At 38.4% G+C, this 20,198-nt stretch overlaps 1 protein-coding gene and 1 pseudogene across 1 annotated transcript; both read left to right on the top strand.

The window, feature by feature from the left end:
* Positions 1–9,542: 9,542 nt before the first annotated feature.
* Positions 9,543–10,460, top strand: LOC101542472 (olfactory receptor 8S1-like). The gene has a single exon (XM_004603962.2). The coding sequence runs from the start codon at positions 9,699–9,701 to the stop codon at positions 10,458–10,460; it is 762 nt and encodes a 253-aa protein (XP_004604019.2). The 5' UTR covers positions 9,543–9,698.
* A 5,184-nt stretch (positions 10,461–15,644) lies between these two features.
* The window catches only part of LOC129405710 (uncharacterized), a 52,829-nt pseudogene continuing 48,275 nt past the window's right edge, over positions 15,645–20,198 (top strand).

Genomic DNA, 20,198 nt, shown 5'->3' on the forward strand with positions numbered 1-20,198 from the left:
TTTTCTGGTTCTTCTCTAAGGCCTTGAGCTGTGAAGTCAAGCTGTCTGTGTATGCCCTTTCTTCCTTCCTAAGGAATGCTTGCAGAGCTATAAATTTTCCCCTTAACACACCTTTAACTGCATCCCGCAGGTTTTGGTAGGTCGTGTCTTCATTTTCATTTGTTTCGAGGTATTTCTTGATTTCTTCTTTGATTTCCTTCCTGACCCACTCACTGTTCAACACTGAGCCGTTTAATTCAGGTGTTTGCTTTGATTCTCTGCGTCTGTGTGTGACAAGCTTCTATCTTCAGCGCATCGTGGTCTGAGAAGGTAGTTGATACAATTTCTACTTTTCCAATTATATTGAGGTATGTTTTGTGGCCCAGTACATGGTCTATTTTGGAAAATGCTCCTTGTGCACTGGAAAAGAATGTGTATTCTTTCTTTTGGGGGTGTAAAGCCCTGTATAGGTCTATTAGGCCTCTCTCTTCTACTTCTTCCTTCAGTGTCAGTATTTCCTTGGTGAGTTTTATTCTTGTCGATCTATTCAGAGGTGATAAGGCGGTGTTGAACTCTCCTACTACTATTGTGCTGCTAGCAATTTCCTCATTAAACTCTGTTTAAACTATATTAACGATTCAAAATAAATATTTGGCTCAACAATGTGGAAGTCTTTGACATGTTCACAAGTGGACCCAAAGTTTTGTGCCCGGTTATTTTAACCATCTAAATTTTTTATGCTGTTTTATCCACCAAACTTTCTGTGGCAAGACAAAAGCTCTGTATTTTCACTATCTGTTACTGACACCACTAGCAACAAACAACACTTAAATATTTGAAATATTGCTAGTAGATCTGGGTTGAGGAAAAGAATTCTCTAACATTTATTATTTTTATTTAAATGAACAATGCAGTTAATAACTACGATAAATATTGTTGTAGATTTTTTTCACCTGTGGTTATCAAGTTTCTTTTGTACAGAGTCAGACAGTAAATATTTTAGATTTTGAGAATCAGAAAGTGCTAATAAGATTCAAATTGTCCACATAGTCAGTAATACCAAACAAACTGAATGAAGTCTATTTTGACTATATCAATATTGTCTTTTTAAATTTTCAATTTCAGTGTTTGGAACATTGCCCCAAAACTATCATAGATGTGAGACTTTACATGTCTTTCATAAAAAATCAAATTTTTTTCAGAAATAATATTAACAATTTTATTTTTTTAATTAATTAATTAATTAATTTTTTAATTTTTTTAACATTTATTTATTTTTAATTAGTGAATCACCGTGAGGGTACAGTTACAGATTTATACACTTTTGTGCTTATGCTTCCCTCATACAAAGTTCGGGAACCCATCCCTTCACCAGTGCTCATTCTCCACCACCAGTAAACCCAGCATCCCTCCCACCCTCCCCAATCCCATCTCCCCCCACCCCGCCCTGCCACTGTGGCAGGGCATTCCCTTCTGTTCTCTCTCTCTAATTAGCTGTTGTGGTTTGCAATAAAGGTGCTGAGTGGCCACTGTGCTCAGTCTCTAGCCCTCATTCAGCCCGCAACTCCCTTCCCCCACATGGCCTTCGACTACATTATAGTTGGTGATCCCTTCTCTGAGTTGCCCTTTCCCCAGAATGTGAGGCCAGCCTCCAAGCCATGGAGTCAACCTCCTGGTACTTATTTCTACAATTCTTGGGTGTTAGTCTCCCACTCTGTTATTCTATATACCATAGATGAGTGCAATCTTTCTATGTCTGTCTCTCTCTTTCTGACTCATTTCACTCAGCATGAAACTTTTCATGCCGATCCACTTACATACAAAATTCATGACCTCCTTTTTTCTGACAGCTGCATAGTATTCCATTGTATAGATGTACCAAAGTTTCCTCAACCAGTCATCCGTTCTAGGGCATTCGGGTTTTTTCCAGATTCTGGCTATTGTAAACAGTGCCGTGATGAACATATAAGTGCAGATGTCGTTTCGATTATACTTTTTTGCCTCTCTGGGATATATTCCCAGCACTGGTATTGCTGGGTCAAATGGGAGCTCAATATCTAATTTTTTGAGAATCGTCCATATTGTTTTCCAGAAGGGCTGAACCAGTCGGCATTCCCACCAGCAGTGTAGAAGGGCCCCTTTCTTCCCACATCCTCTCCAACAGCGGTTGCTTTTGTTCTTTTGGCTGTGTGCTAGTCTCTGTGGTGTGAGGTGGTATCTCGTGGTTGTTTTGATCTGCATCTCCCTGATGATTGTGATGTAGAGCACTTTTTCATGTGCCTTTTGGCCATTCGTGTTTCTTCCTTGGTAAAGTTTCTGTTCATTTCTTTGCCCCATTTTTTGATGGGGTTGGGTGTTTTCTTCTTGTAGAGTTCAACCAGTGCTTTATATACCATTGATATCAACCCCTTATCTGATGGGTATAGATCAGGCACAAGACAAGGATGCCCACTCTCACCACTCCTCTTCAATATAGTACTGGAAGTACTTGCAATAGCTATTAGACAAGAAAAAGAGATTAAGGGCATCCAGATAGGAAAGGAAGAAATCAAACTCTCACTATTTGCAGACGATATGATACTATATCTAGAGAAGCCTAAAGCCTCTACTAAGAAACTCTTAGAAAGAATAGATTTATACAGTAAAGTTGCAGGCTATAAAATCAATACCCAAAAATCCATGGCCTTCATATATGCAAACAATGAGGCAGAGGAAAGGGACATGAAAAAAGCAATCCCATTCACAATCGTGCCCCAGAAAATCAAGTACCTCGGAATCAGCTTAACCAAGAAGTAAAAGACCTCTACAAAGAAAACTACAAAACGCTACTCCATGAAATCAAAGAGGACATGAGGAAATGGAAACATATACCCTGCTCGTGGATAGGGAGAACCAATGTTGTCAAAATGGCAATACTCCCCAAAGCATTATACAGATTCAACGCAATCCCTATAAGGATACCCATGACATTCTTCAAAAAAATGGATCAAGCAATTCTAAAATTTATATGGAATTTGAATTTTAAATTCAAATTTAAAAACTTGAACAAACGTCCAAGGATATCTAAAACAATTCTTGGGAAAAAGTCGGTGGGAGGCATCACCCTCCCCAACCTCAAACTTTACTACAAAGCAGTAACAATTAAAACAGCATGGTACTGGAACAAAGGCAGAGCCATAGACCAATGGGACAGGGTGGAATATCCCTACACACAACCCCAAATGTATGATCATCTAATCTTTGATAAGGGAGAAAGAGATGTGAAGTGGAGCAAGGAAAGTCTCTTTAACAAATGGTGCTGGCACAACTGAACAACCACATGCAAAAAAAATGGGCTTAGACCTTGACCTGACACCATGCACAAAAGTCAGATCAAAATGGATTAAAGACCTCAACATTAGACCACAAACCATAAGGTACATTGAAGACAAGGTCGGCAAAACCCTTCACGATATTGAAGATAAAGGTATCTTCAAAGGTGACACGGAACTAAGCAATCTAGTAAAAACAGAGATCAACAAATGGGACTACATTAAACTAAAAAGCTTCTGCACCGCAAAAGATACAGTGACCTGAATACAAAGACTATCCACAGAATGGGAAAGGATATTTACATAATATTAAGGATTTTAAATAGGTATTAGAACTAGTACAGTGTTCAGTCAAAGAAGAACACTGATCACATATATGAGTTATATATAATTTTATAAGTTATACTCTATAATTTTACATTCTAAGCTACCGAGAGTATCTCACCTGCATGGCAGAGGCTGGCAAGCTACCCGTGGCATATTCGGTATGCCCAAAACAGTAACAACAAGTCTCACAATGGAGACGTTACTGGTACCTTCTCGAGCAAATCGATGAACAATGGGATGACAGTAATACAGTGATAAAGACCTTAATTAATATACTATTAAGGCAAATATACTATCTATAATCAGTATTAAATTAATTAAATGCAGTAATTGAAAACATATATTATAAAATATTAGCCTCAGAGACATCATACTATCTTTGGATAGCACAGATTATCATGCCTTGCTTGCAACTTCTTTGGGTCGATCTCCAGCATCACAGATAATCTTCCAGGTTCTCCTAGGAATGACGCCTTCTTAAGACTCAAAAGCAAGGCCTGAACATCACTGGATGAGGCCAAACCACATCCCCCCAGTTCCTAAAATCATTAAATATCACTGTCTATCATTATCATCCCGTTGGTCATAGATTTGCTCGAGCAGGCCTAGTAACATCCTAACCCTGAGATTTTAGCAACCTCTCTTTACTTGTTCTTCCCAACAATGCCACATTAGAGGCTCTTTCAGGGTCAGGAGAATGAGAACCGTCATTGTTACTGTATTTGGCATATGAATACGCCACAGGGAGCTTGCCTGGCTCTCCTGTGCAGGCAGGAAGCTCTTGGTAGCTTGCCAGGTTTTCCGAGAGGAAGAACTAGGCTATAAGATGTTCACGCAGTGGCCATGCACTTCCGGGAGAAATATATATATGTATATATATATACTTATATATTATAATCATTCAAATATATATTATATATTTAATATATATAAAATCAATATATTTAATGATTTCAGGGACTCTGATTGTTCATGAAGACACAATCCTTGGTAAAGCATCTGTTTTGAATTTATTGTAAAATCTTGAGTTCTGTCTGCAGCATTGAAAAAATCTTTGTGATCATTTCAGTATATTCAAGTTCCAAAATAAGTTCCCAAACCCTGATGTCTAAGGGGGGCTTCAAATGTTTACATTTGTGTTCTTTGAAATCTTTTAGAATTTAAAAAATTATGGTAAGTAGAACTTTTCTTTGACAGAGAAAATGTGATGAAAATATATATGCAATATAATTGTATATTTTCAAACTTTGTGTTTAAATTGATGAACTTGATTCATTTACATGCAAAAACCATCTCATAAGATACATGAAAATTGTTTGGAAAGAGAAGTGAGTGGTTCAGAGCATATTTCCGGGGAATTCTAACTTCAGGTATCCACACTAAGTATGGAATGGGAAAACATCTCCAGCCTTGCGTTCTTTGTGAAAGACAAATGACGCTCAGGAACATCTACCCAGCCGTCAGAAATATTCTGTTACCCAAGAAGAATTAAAATTCCAAAATATTACACTGTTCCCTGTGGCTTAGAAAGTTAACTTTCCTTAGTAAATTGAAAAAAATATGGCTTCAGATTGACTTCAGGGAATAGAAATCATTAGCCATAGTCTTAAATTGCCAGCATCATCTGTCCAATACACAGTGATCATAATGCAATGCCACTTTAGGAGAATAGATCTGAAAAATCTTTCCTTCTCTTACCACATTATACTCCAATTGGATACACAATGTGCAACGACTCAAGATACGATTTAGTGGTAAGTGCTAGCACCAAGAAATAAAATCTATGCATGGATAATAACAACACGTATTGCCATCATGTAAGGTGTTTCATAAATAAGTGTAGTTTTCCTCCTAAAATTATTTTTGTTTTCAAAACTTTTGCCTACTTGTGATTATTCAAGATAATGTTGCAAGGTGTTTTGCATATTTTGGTATCAGAATGTATTCTCTAATGTGTGCATGCAAATTAATCAGCAACTGGAGAAAAGGTATGGTATATACAATTTATGATGCTATTTATATATTATATGTATTTTAATTTTATTTAAAACGCTATTTATATAAATATTTTAATTTCAAAGACTTGGTACATTACAGCTGATAATTCTGCAAGTTTTTTCTCACTTTCCCAAATATTTCCAGCTGATTTCTCTCTCCCCTTCAGCCTTTTGTTCATTGCTCTACATATTTTCCCTTTAGAATCTTCTTTCAAATTTTTGTGTGATACTGCTCTCTTGCTTTACCCCCTAAGTGAAGTTTTGTAACATCACAGGACAATGACTTTTTCCTGAATATGACGGGCATTAGCATTAGACATAATTTGCTCTCTGACCAGCAACTCTACTTACTGTGCGTGAAACCTTAGAAAAGGAGGAAAAGTCAAACTCTCACTTCAAACTTTTTTTTTCTAGGACAGCAGAAAAACATGTCAGGATTGATAGTGATTTCTTTCTTACCTATGGATTCTTATTTGGGAGGATCCAAATTTTATCTTTTTTAGCACAGCAGGTAGGGTGTTTGCCTTGCATGCGGCTGACCCGGGTTTAATTCCTCCGTCCCTCTCAGAGAGCCTGGCAAGCTACCGAGAGTATCCCACCCACAAGGCAGAGCCTGGCAAGCCACCTGTGGCGTATTCAATATGCCAAAACCAGTCTCACAATGTAAACGTTACTGGTGTCCACTAGAGCAAATCGATGAACAATGGGACCACAGTGATACAGTGCTAAAAATAGTATTGAGACTCGTTATTACTGTTCAATAATTACAACAACAAGTCTCACAGTGGAGACATTACTGGTGACTGCTCGAGCAAAGCAACGAACAATGGGATGACAGTGCTTACAGTGCTTAAAAAATTATTAAAGCACCATTATTTACAAAGTTATTTATAGTTGAGTTTTAGACATACACTGTTCCAGCACTTATCCTGACATTAGTATCTTCTCCCCTTCTACAGTGTTCCCAAGGTTCTTCACTGCCCTTCACCACCTCTAACCTGCCATCTTGACAGGCACCTTTTATGGTTTGGTCATTAAAGTTTGTGTCATATTACTTCACTTTGTTATTCTATGGTTCAGATATTTATCTCTATCATTCCTAATGCCTCTGATGTAACTAATCCCCTTGACCCTTGGCCCGCCATTACTTCTCTTCTGTATATTCTCTCCCACCTTCCTAATAGATTTGTTTCCTTTACCTCCAGATACTCTTGGGCCAAGGTTGATGTAGGTGTCCCGCCTTTAAACCATTGCATTCTCACATCCAGTGGTTCTATATGCCATAGATAGGTGCTATCATTCTGTGCTACTTCTGGCATTCTTCGTATAACATATATTCCAGTTCCTTCCATGTTCAATCAAACTGCATGATTTCCTTATTCCTTACAGCTATGTAGTATTTTTCATGTATACATGGCATATTATGTACATATACCACATCTGTCACTGGACATCTAGATCAAACACAAGTCTTAGCTAAAATACTGAGTGCTGCAAAGAATAATGGTGTACATATGTTCATTTGAATAAGTATTTTTCTTTCCTGGGGGAAGATGACCCGGAGAAAATTTCTGGGCCATATGGTAGCTCAGTTCTAATTTTACCTCCACACTATATTAATGCAAATTTATATCTTTCAGTAAATCTGCCATTCTGATTTTAACAACAAACTTTTTTTTCAAGTGTGATTATCTTTTTCTATTTAATTACTGTGAGATACAATTACAAAGCTTTCATTGACTTTCAGGCATATAAGCCACCCCTCCATCAGTGCACATTTTCCACCCCCAATATTCCCAGTATTCCTCCTGCCACCCCCACCCAATTCCACTCCCTGCCTCTGTGGCAGGAAACTTCCTTCTTAGTCTCTGTCTAGTTTTGTGCATTATAGTTCGTAATATAGATACTGTATTATAGATTACATTGTATTGTATTATAAAGATACTGTAATATAAATACCGTCATATTGATTGATACTAAGTCTACTTTCAGCACACATTTCTTATCCCGAATGATTCCTCAAACCATCATTGACTAATGATCCCTTCTCTATCCCAGCTGCCTTCTTCCCAGCTCATGAGGCAGGCTTTCAACTATGGAGGAATATTCCTGGCCCTTGTGTCTACTGTCCTTGGGTATCAGTCTCATAGTAAGTTATTTTGTATTCCACAAATGAGTTCAGTCATTCTGCCTGTCCCTTTCTTTCTGACACATTTCACTTAGCATAATACTTTCCATGACCATCCACTTATAAGAAAATTTCATTACTTCATCTTTTCTAACAGCTGCATAGTATTCCATTGTGTACATGTGCCAAATTTTCTTTAACCAGTCATCTGTTCTCAGGCACTCAGGTCATTTCCAGATTCTGGCTACTGTGAACAGTGCTGCAATGAACATACAGGTGCAGATGCCATTTCTACTGTGCTTTTTTGCACCCTCAGGATATATTCCCAGAAGTGGTATTGTGGACTTATATGGGAGCTCAATTTCTAGTTTTGGGAAGAATGTTCATATTGTTTTCCAAAAAGGCAGGATCAGTCAGTATTCCCACTAACAATGAATGAGAGTCCACATCTGCACCAGCAGTGGTTTAACAACAAACTTTTACAGGTGGTGGAACGTACAGAAATATTTAAGAATTACCATAAAATTGGGAACTTGAGTCCTTTGAATCATAATTTGTCTTTTGAAGATGTTTGTCAACAGATTCTTTGTGTTTTCTCTTAGGTATGACTCTATGAAACACATATGTACACTGCCCACTATGTGCCTTTTGATTTTGGACAAATGATTCAGTCCTTACATATATGATAATGCTTCTTTCAACTCTCCTTAGCTCCAAGACCCTTCTTCAGGAAGAAATCCATTTATTTATGTACTCAGTCAATAATTTCTGCTATTTTCAGTTGAATGAAAAAGCTATCATACACATGCTTATTTTTCTAAGAACTATTTTTTACCATCATGTAACTATGAAAATGATACACATTCTTATACCATGTCTATATCTTTACAAATATGTAAATATTGTACTCTTATTATAATATAATGAACAGTTGATTATATTTTATCCAAAGTCAGCGGAGATCATTCTGTATGAGATTTATTTGATTGGGAAATAAGATAATTTGGAAAATGATGGTTGATAATACTAGAAAACTAATTCATTTTTATGATAAAACTTGAGTAGCAAGAGGAAAGTTTTCACTTATTATTGGAGAGGCAGTAAGAGTCATATGATGTGTAAAACACATGGTTTTCAATGTATATGGGATCAACTGAAACACTAAATTTTTCCAGTGGATGTCATGTTATACTGTATAAAGTGAAGCTTCTATTTAACTACTTTCAAATCATGTTGCCCTCGACAGAGTCATGCATATAATTCTAACAATATTATTTCTATAATTAAAAACATAATACCAATAACTATTATATTAATATTAGAGTATAATCAATCAAGAGACCTTATGACATAAATAATAAATGGGTATGAAATATAGACATAGTGAATGAGCTACAAGTAAGATCATATAAAGAAATGAAATATAGCCACTCTCAGAAGAAATAGAAACAAAGTTTGAAAATAAAAGTTGAAGGATAAAATCAAAATTAAAATGAAGCTAATTAGAAATAAGAGATGAGCTGAGGAATATGAAATAATAACAGCATTGATATCAGAAGAAGTAGAGAATCAAAATATAGTAGTACTGATTTTGGTGACTAGAACTTGTGAATGGCATATGGAATAATGATGTTTGGAGGAGATCAAAAGGGAAGCTTTAAAATGAGTTGAAAAATTGACAAATCAGAGTATTAGGAGAAGGGAATGTCTCAGGAACATTAGAAACCTAAGCGTACTAGTCTACTTTCTGTTCTCATTGGACAGGAACAAAGTATTCTAAAAAAGGCCTCGGAGAATCACACCATCATCACTGAGTTCATCCTGCTTGGGCTGTCTTCAGATCCCAACATTCAGGTTCTTCTCTTCATATTGTTCCTGGTGATTTACATCCAGACACTTCTGGGGAACCTGATACTGCTGCTGGTGATCAGTACTGATTCTCGTCTCCAAACACCCATGTACTTCTTCTTGAGTCACCTGTCTTTTCTGGATCTGTGTTTCTCTTCAGCCACAGTGCCCAAAATGCTGGAGAATCTCCTGTCTCAGACGAAAACCATTTCTGTTAGGGGTTGCCTGGTTCAAGTCTTCTTTGTATTTGACACCGGAGGTACCGAAGCATCCTTGCTCTCAGTGATGGCCTATGATCGCTATGTTGCCATCTGCCACCCTCTGCTCTATGATCAGAAAATGAACCATCACCTCTGTAAAGGGTTAGCTTTGGGGGCCTGGAGCCTAGGGTTTTTGGATGCACTCCTCAATATCCTTCTAGCAATGACTTTGGATTTCTGTGGGGATCGGTCTATTCCACACTACAGCTGTGAGTTGCCCTCTCTCTTCCCTCTGTCCTGCTCTGATGTCTCCATTAATTTTGCTGTTTTGCTCTTTTCTGGCCTCTTTCATGGATTTGTTACATTTGTCCTGATAATTTTTTCATACACTCTCATTATCTCCACCATACTCAATATCAGCTCTTCCTCGGGTAGAGGCAAGACTTTCTCTACCTGCTCTTCCCACCTCACTGCAGTGATTTTATTTTTTGGATCAGCATTCCTTCGCTATTTCCTGCCAACCTCAGGCTCTCCGCTGGAGACGATCACCTCTGTACAATACAATGTGGTCACTCCCTTAGTGAATCCCCTCATCTATAGTCTGAAAAACAAGGAAGTGAAAGCAGGTGTGAGAAGGACCTTTAAAAAGTATTCACAATATTTTAAGTAGCTAACCAGGGTCGAAGAATTATTATTATTATTATGTGTGATTGTTGTTTTTTCTTTTGCAGGGGGCACACCTGCTGGTGCTCGGGACTTACTCTTTTTTCTGTGCTTAGAGATAAGTCCTGGTGTGCTCAGGGATCCACATGGGATGCTAGATATAGAATGTGGCTTGGTCATGTGCAAGTCAAGTGCCCTACCAGCTATAATATTGCTCTTGTCTCAGTCAATGGATTACTGGGAATGTATTTACTTGAGTTGCATGTTGTGGTAAGTTGGCTCTATAAGAATGTGGTCATTGTTTCAGTTATTATAGAGATCAATATTAGGAATTTGTAGTCTGAAGATCAGGACCAATGACAACATGAAAATTTATTTTTAAATTTTGTAAGAATTTAATGAATCATCATGAATTATCAAGTTTCACAGTTATTTGTGATTGAGTTTCAGCTGAAAAACTTTCTAAGTTATTTTCCAGAAAGATTCCAATATTTTATGTTGTTAGAAGTAATGTACTTGTAATTTAGTTCCTTGTGTCATAATGATAAGGCAGTATTATAATTTTTAAATTTTAATCAATCTAATAATTCTGTGATTATTTTTAAAAATAATCTTTATCCCCCCAAATTAAATCTGTCAAGCAATTAAAAATTGTTTTTGATAGTATTTATGCTGTAATTTTAATATTTGTGACATCTTTTATTATTTATTTATAAATTATCATTGAAATGATTTGGTGACAGAATACTGGAACTATTTGTACCATTTTACAAATATTGTATTTTATCAGTTTTGAATAAAATATAAAGAACTCTTGGTGACTATGCTATATCAATAAATGTTCATCAATTATAATAAATATCTCTGTGAGAGTTCATGAGTAGAACTTATAATGTTTTGAAGGGAAACTATGTACAAACAAAATCTGTGAGCTCAGTATCCTTCTCTTGAATGAACCCCAAAACTACTTGGACAAGAATCTGTTGATGCTCTACTGGAGGCCATGATATTTGTCTTCCAATACGCCAGATTTATTACACTACAAAAACCTGCCCACTGTAATTGGAGTAGTTGCAGAGTGTTACTCAAACTGATGCTGATTTTGAATATTACAAAGCTGAAGTGTTGGAGTCCCTGGATGAAGTCATGGCCAACAAACATTGAGAGTAAGTTTCTAGTCCTGTGTTTGCTGAATGATAAGCTTGTGTAAACTAGAAATCCCATTTTGTCCCTCTCTCCACTAGCAAGCCCATGTTTGGTTTTCAGCTGACCCAAACCTCAATCATAAATTATAACATAGAAAACATAGGCAGAATTCCTTGTGACATTCAAGTGAGTGGCATTTTAATGACCCCACGCTACTGTCCAAAATTGCAGAGCAAAAGTAAAGAAATGAGAATACACCAAGTTTAGAAGTTTCTTTATCTCAAAGAAATGATGATTACAATGAAAATATACCACAGAGACAAGGAGGAATTATTTGTTCAACACTCACTTGACAATGAGTTAAGATTGAAGCTACATAAAGCTTAAATTTAGGAACAAAAATCTTGAACACCTCATCTAAAAGTGGAGAAAAGTAATGAATATATTCCCTCTTAAAAGATACATACATATGAATATTGGTATATCAAAATTCTCTCTTTATAGGGCTGGAGCAATAGCACAGCAGGTAGGGCATTTGCCTTGCACGTGGCAGACCCGGGTTCAATTCCCAGCATCTCGTGTAGTCCCCTAAGTAGCACCAAGAGTAATTCCTGAGTGCATGAGTGCCAGGAGTAATTCCTGTGCATCGCTGAGTGTGACTCAAAGGGCAAAAAAAAAATTCTCTCTTTACTTATCATCAAAGAAATGCAAAACAAAATAGATATAACCTCATGCCAGTGAGATTGTTTCACATGAAAAAGAGGAAACGTGTCCAGAGCTATGAAACCCTCAGTATGGTTGGTGGAAATGTCCACTGGTTCACCCTCTTTAGAAAACATGTACAAGTCTCAAGAAACTAAGAATTGGGGCTGAAAGTGATAGCACAGTGGGTAGGGCATTTGCCTTGCATGTGGCCATCCTGGTTTTATTTCCAGCATCGCATATGGTCCCCTGAGCACACCAGGAGTAATTTCCGAGTGCAGAGCCAGGAAAAACCCCAGTGCATCACTGGGTGTGACCCATAAAGGAAAAAAAAGCTAAGAATTGAGCTTTCAAATAACCCAGAAATTCAGTTTTTGATATTTACCCCAAGATTCTCCCAATACTATTTGACATGACATCTATGCCCCTATGCTTGTGGCAGCATTATTCACAGTCGATAAGATCTGGGAAGGAACAACAGTTCCTCAAGAGTACATAACTGTATATGGGCCAGATCGATAGTACAGCGGGTAGGGAGTTTGCCTTACATGGGTTGACCCGGGTTCAAGGCCCGGCATCCTATATGATACCCCCAAGCACCACCAGGATTAATTCCTGAGTGCAAAGCCAGGAGTAACCCCTGAGAATCACTGGGTGTGACCCAAAAAGCAAAAAAAAATGCATAACAGTGTAAAGAAAATTTGGTATATATACGCAATGGAATACTACTCTGCTGTAAGAAAAGATGAAATCAAGCAATTTGCCGCTATGTGGGTGGAATTACAGGGTATTATGTGAGTGAAGACAGAGAAGAGAGACAGATACAAAAAATTCCTCATGCATAGGATATAAATAAAATAGAAAAGAACCAACATATGAACAAAGGTAGTTGAACTGGAGAGCTTATCTATAGAATTCACCTTACCTGGTGGGGAAGTAGGTAAGAGGAGGTAGTTAAGACATTGGTGGAAGCAGTAATTTTTTTGTGGTAGGGTGTAGTGTTGAAACAACAAATACATTATTCTATTATTAACAGGATTGCAAATAGCAGTATTTCAATACAAATGGGAAGGGAAAATATCAAAATTTAAAACTTGGTAGAGAGGCTTAATAGACACTTCTACAAAAAAAAACATGGAGATATTAAAGAACCATGTGAGAGACTGTTTATCATCACTCTCAGTGAAATGCAAGTCAATATGATGATGCTATGTCATTTAACACCAGTGAAAATACCCTATAACCAAAAAACCATAAGATGTCAAACAGGTGTTATTGGTGATATGTCAAAACAAAATGGGGAAAATTTATACTAGTTCACCTCTATGCGAGATAATAGGTATGAAGATGTATTGAAAGTTCAGAATAGAACTATCATAGGGATCTATCATTTTTATACCATGCTATCTACATGGATAATACAAAAACTAGTGCCAACACATTTTTAATTGGAAAAATAATTTAGCTTCCATTATTTAGAATTTTACACTGTCAATTGTAGAGTTTTATGCTTACAACATTCCAACATTAGACTCACCATGAAAGTTCCTGTTTTTCTCCACTATTGTATTGACATTGTTTTAAATTTATATTTAAAATTTTCTTATGGTCATGTGAAAGGAATACTAAGAGAGTAAGAGTTTCCAGATATAAGTAATTAAGTGATTCATCCTTTCGCACACTTTCTTTATACAGACTATTCTTGGACTCTAAGGCTATTTTCATATTTTGGTTAATGTGAATAATACAATGAATATAGTTGTGCAAATAGATTTTATAATGATTTTATTTATAAAATTTCATTCATAAAAATCATACTAATGTAAACATAGTAGTGGTGGGAAACTTCAACATCCCAATTTTGTTTGCCATTGGACAGACCAACCAGACAGGCATAATATCAATAAACAAACAAGAGCTTTAAATGAGGAAATGGAAGAACTGGGATTAACTCACATATACTGACATATACATTAACATAAGAAAGCTGAGTACACATTTTTCTCTGCTGTACATGCTATTCTTGCCAAGACAGACCAAGTATTAGGACATAATGCTAACACACATAAAGGTGCAAAAATAGAAATCATACAAGTATCATCTGTATTACTATGATGGTTGAAACTAAGCATAAAAGATGGTGGTACAGGTCCAATAATAAGAAACTGAACAAAATGCTGCTAACAGGATGGTAAATAAAATCAATAATAAATTAAAAAATTTCTTTAAACTAATGAGGATGAAGAAACAAGCTACGAGAACTTAAAGGAGATGGCAGAGGCAGTAGTTAGTGGAAATCATAATAACACAAGCTGACATTAGAAAAGAAGGAAAAGCTCAGGACATAACCTACACACATGTTTTAAGAACCGAGAAAAAGAACAATGATAAAAAGGGGAAAAAACTGATGAACGCAAAACAGAGATGAATGGCTAAGAAATTAAGAAGGACCTTTAAAAATTATTTCCAATATTTTAAGTAGCTGATCAAAGTATTATTTTGTTTGTTTTTCTGCCACACCTACTGGTTCTATGGGCTTACTCCTTGCTTTGTGCTCAAAGATAAGTCCTGGCTGTGCTCAGGGAACCATGATGGGAAGCTAGACATCTAACGGATTGGCCGTGCTCAAGCGCCCGACCTGCTGTACTATTGCTCCTGTCCCAGGCAAAGGATTATTGGAAATTTACTTACTCGCGGTACATATTATGGCAAGTTGGCTCTATAAGAACTTAGTCATTGTTTCAGTTATTGATGTAGAAGCAATATTAGGAATTCATAGTCTGACTGATGATCAGACAAATATCAATATAGTATTCATATTTTTTCAATTTTTAAGAACTTTTTGAATCACCATAAGTTACTAAGTTACAAAGTTTTTTATAATTGGGTTCCAGAATCTTTTTCTAAGTAATTTCCCAAAACGGTTCTCATATTTTGTATTGTTAAAGTAATACACTTGTAATTCTGCTATTTTGTATCATAACCTTAACACACTATTACAGTTTTTAATTTTAGTCCCTCTAATAATTTTGTGATGATTTTAGTTTTAAATAAACCATATACTACAAAATAAATGTGTGAAACTAATCTTACCAGTGATTGGAGGCCACCCTAAAAGCCTCCATCCCTCTTGGAAAGCCCGGCAAGCTACCGAGTGTACCCCGCGCAAACGGCAGAGCCTAGCAAGCTACCTGTGGCGTAGTTGATATGCCAACAACTGTAACAACAATGGGCCTCATTCTGAAAGAGCCCCCCATTATGTCAGCATTTAAGAAGGATAAGCAAGGTGAGGCTAATAAAATCTCAGGGAAGAACTTGACTGCCAAAACGAAGAAAGACTAAAATGACTCTCTGTACTTTCAACAAATGCATGCTGGCATCAGAAGCATCCATCGAGGACCTGATGGTGCAAGTGCAGAAGATCAAGTACGACAACGTTGGTCTGACCGAAACAAGAAAGCATCAATCACATCATGCCATTTTCGACACTGGAGAAGAACTGTTCTTCAGAATATGCAACAACAGTGGCATTGGTGGTGTTGGTGTCATTGTCAACATGAACTTGGCCATGAGCATTGATTCATTCCAATGCCTAACAACCCGAATCAGATGATTATGCTTGAATAGATGTGGCTCACAGCTGGCAGTTTCTATCTTCGTTGTCTATGCACCAACATCCAACTTCGATAAAGAAGAAATCGAGAATTTCTATGTGGAGCTGGAGAAGTTCTATAAAGAAGATCACACCTTCTACAAAATCATTGTTGGTGATTTTAATGCCAAGATAGGACCAAGAAGGTCACCCGAAGATCTCCACATTGGGTCCCATGACTAGAATGGAATGAACAGGGTGAGAGACTGTCTGAGTTCATCACGTCGACCAAGACCATTCATGGTAACTCACAGTTACAGATGGCCGAATCTAAATGTTGGACATGGGAGTCTCCCGGTGGACAGTTCCACAATTAAATTACCACATCATATTCAATCGAAGGTTTTGCCTGACTTATGTCGCTGTTGTCCCAAAATTTCAAGCAGGATAGGACCACCGTCTCCTTCATGCAAAATTCTACTTCACAGAGAGGGGAGAAAGGACGCAAAGTTTAAGTTTAAGAAGAGAATTCCCAGAATGGCCACCAACTGGGGGCTCTTTGGCACTATTGCAGCAACTTGGGAAGATACCATCATTGACAACATTGACGAGGAATACAATTGTCTGGTTCACCATCTCCATGATTGCGCAAAAAATGCCGAGTGTAGGAAAGCCACAAAGAGATGCCTGTCTTTGGAAATTCTCCGGCTCATTCGTCAACATGATTCGGCACGAGCCTCGGGCAACCACAAGTCAATGTGTAAGCTCGCAAAGCTGTGCAGAGAAGCGATAAAGGAAGACCTCAAAGAGAGAAGAGCAGCAGTGATGGCTGATATGGCAGAAGTCGGGAAAAGTATTTAAATGCTCGCCTGTCTTTCACCAACTACAATACCAAGATGACTGTCCTCCGACAACCTGACGGATCTATCACATATTCCAGAAAGGCAATGGAGAGGATTATTCATGACTTCTACTCGGATCTCTTCGACAGCCACATCCACCTGCCCACATACTAAATTCCTCAGGATGGATATGTCCTTCCCAACCTCCTCCCTTCCAAAATCCAAAACGCCATTTTGTCGGTAAAGACGCGTACAGCACCCGGTCCAGACAAGGTCAGACCTGAACACCTGAAGAATCTGCCGCCAGTACTTGTCAATACACTGGCTTGGCTCTTCACACGCTACCTGTCCGAATGCAAGATTCCGTCCCAATGGAAAACCAGCAGGACCACTCTGTTGTACAAGAAGGGAGACATCCATGATGTCAGCAACTATTGCCCAATCTGCCTATTATCCATAGTCTACAAGTTGTTCACTCAAGTCATCCTGAGTAGAATAGACTGAACACTAGATGAAGGACAACCATGCGAGCAAGCCAGGTTCCAAAAAGGACCTGGACAATCGACCATTATCCACACAGTGACCAAACTCATCGAAATTTCGTGAGAGTTCAAGATGCCACTCTGTCTATCGTCATCGATTTAAAGAAGGCCTTTGATTCTGTTGAGACTGAAGCGATCATTGAAACCCTAGCTAAACAGGGCATTTAACCTCAGTACATCAAGATCCTCCTCGAGCTGTATTAAGGATTCACCACAAGGATCTCACCATTCTACAAGGAAGTGATCATTGACGTAAAGAGAGGGGTTCTAGAGGATGATACTATTTCACCAAAACTCTTCAGTGCCACCCTCGAGAACATCATGCGATGACAGGAATGGGTGTGAAGATAGACCATAGGCAACTACACCACCTTTGCTTCACTGAAGACATTGTTCTAATAACACCAAACATTAGCCAAGTGGCACAAATGCTGGCCAACTTCAACCATGAGTGTGGAAAGGTCAGACTGTAGCTGAATCTCATGAAGACAATGTTCATGAAAAAACAAACTAGTCCCTGACTTTCCATTTGCTCTCAATGGAACGAATATCTCCAAATGCAGCAGCTATGTGTACCTGGGTCGAGAACTCAGCATGAGGAATAACTTGGTGCCAAAACTGTGCAGGAGGAAGAGAGCAGCATGGAACACCTTCAAAAGAGTATTAAAGAAATGGTTAAGAGGACAAAAATCTTCTGACTCCGTGCACATCTATTTGACTCCACAGTTCTTTCTGCAGTAACATACGCCTCAGAGACCTGGGCACTACACAAACAGGATGAGAACGCTATTCAGGAATCCCAAAGAGGAATCAAAAGAGCATGCTAGGAGTATCACATTTCATTCAAGTGAGAGAAGGAATCCAGAGTTCCGACCTCCACCGATGGTCAAAAATCAGGGACGTTGTCTCATTTGCCAAGTCATTGAAATTCAGATGGGCTGGACACGTAATGCAATTCAGACGACCGCTGGACTATAGCTGTTACCTACTGGATTCCACCGGATGTTAAAAGACTGCATGGCTGCCAACCAACGAGATGGTCAGACTTCTTCATCAAAACCCTGAATGAATGATTTGAGGCTCTGTGTTCCTGGAGGGAACACATACCATTGGGCTACACTAGCACAAGACAGGGACAAATAGAGACATTACTGGCACCTGCTGGAGCAAATCGAGGATCAACAGCATGAAAAGCAATACAAGTGACAAGATGTACCAAAGTTTCTTTAACCAGTCATCTGTTCTTGGGCACTTGGGTTTTTTCCAGATTTTGGTTATTATTAACATATCATCATCATCATCATCATCCCACTAGAATTTCTTAAGGAGATAGTTACCTCATGACCCTTCTCACCCCAGGTTCCAAGCTATCCTTGCGACTAATGATACTTTCTTTCACAGAGGAAAATGTCTTTGGGTTAATGTTTTAAAACCTCGCCGATCCAGAACTATAGAACGATGGGTAATGCACTTGCCTTGCATGTGGATCATCTGGGTTCCATTACAGAACCCCACCAGGAGTGATTCCTTGCTGCAAAGTCAGGAGTAAATCCTTAGTGCTGCCAGATGTGGCCCAATAAACAAAAACCAAAATATTAAAAATTAGGAAGTTCTAATTCCAAAATATACTCGCTTACTTCCAAGGAGAAACACATCATCATCATCATCATCATCCCGTTGGTCATCGATTTGCTCGAGTAGGTCCAGTAATGTCTCCATTCGTTCTAGCCCTGAGATTTTAGAAGTCTCTCTTTACTCGTCCTTCCCAACACTGCTGCATTGGAGGCTCTTTCAGGGTCAGGGCAATGAGACACATCACTGTTACTGGTTTTGGCAGATGAATATGCCATGGGGAGTTTGCCAGGCCCTCCCATGCAGGCAGGAAACTCCCAGTAGCTTGCCAGGTATTCTGAGAGGGAGAACTAGGCTATAGGATGTCTTCCAGGAGTTTGGTTTTATAATCTCTGGATGTTGGCTGTTGATGGGATTACAGGGCTCCAGGGGCAGTTTCTGGGTGTGACCGACTAGCTACTGGAAAATGGGGGATCTGGGCAAAAGAGGCCCTGTCCCGATAGGAGCAGGCTTAGAGATCTCAGCCCCGGGTCCCACACATCTGTGTTCCTCTGCCGGTTCCTTCATGCGTGAGGCTCGTCCAAATGTGTGGAGAGGGGCCTCAAGCATGGCTGTGGCTGGGTTCCAGAGGTTTTCAGCTGTGGGGCTCTGCTCGGGCAAAAAAGAAAACAGTGAATTCAATTCAGTCCAAAGTTTGAGTTATTAGTTCCAGATCTAAAAATGGGTAGAGAGTCTAGTGGTTAAGACTTAGTTTCCTAGAGGGCAGAGTTAGAAAGAAGGGTTTAAGGTGATCTTCCCCAAAGATATTTACCAAGTTTCCTTGAAATGTAAATGTTGGGAGGAGGTACTCAAACCCAGACGCTGCTGTGGTGCAAGCCATGGGAATGGAAGTAAATTTATCAGGAACGAGACAGTTTAGCTGGAGCCAAGACTATACGTTGGTCAGATGGACACAGTGGAGATCTCCAAAAGAGGAGCCCATCAGCATTCTTAGGGATCTCTTTTTAACCATGCAGCTTCAGAAGGGAAACTTCCGCTATCTATTGTTAGTCCCGGGAGGGGATAAGCAGGAGAACGTGCCAAATTTGGGTGAGAAAATACATTGTATATAAAATACTCTAAGAATAAAAATAAGCAGTATAAGGAATAATAGAAATTTGGATCAACAATAATATGTTCTCAGCCAATCATATAGGGATAACAAATTGTAAAGAAAGTAATTTCAGTTCGCAGTGAAATTACTTTCTAGTAATTTTGGTTCAAAAGGACCCCAAAAATGTCTTGGTAGGCCAGTTTGATTAATCAGGGGTGCCTAGACTGGTTTTAGAAAATGTGGGGCAGCATGGAGC

This window comes from Sorex araneus, chromosome 6 (assembly GCF_027595985.1).
Source record: "Sorex araneus isolate mSorAra2 chromosome 6, mSorAra2.pri, whole genome shotgun sequence".
Lineage (NCBI taxonomy): Eukaryota > Metazoa > Chordata > Mammalia > Eulipotyphla > Soricidae > Sorex > Sorex araneus.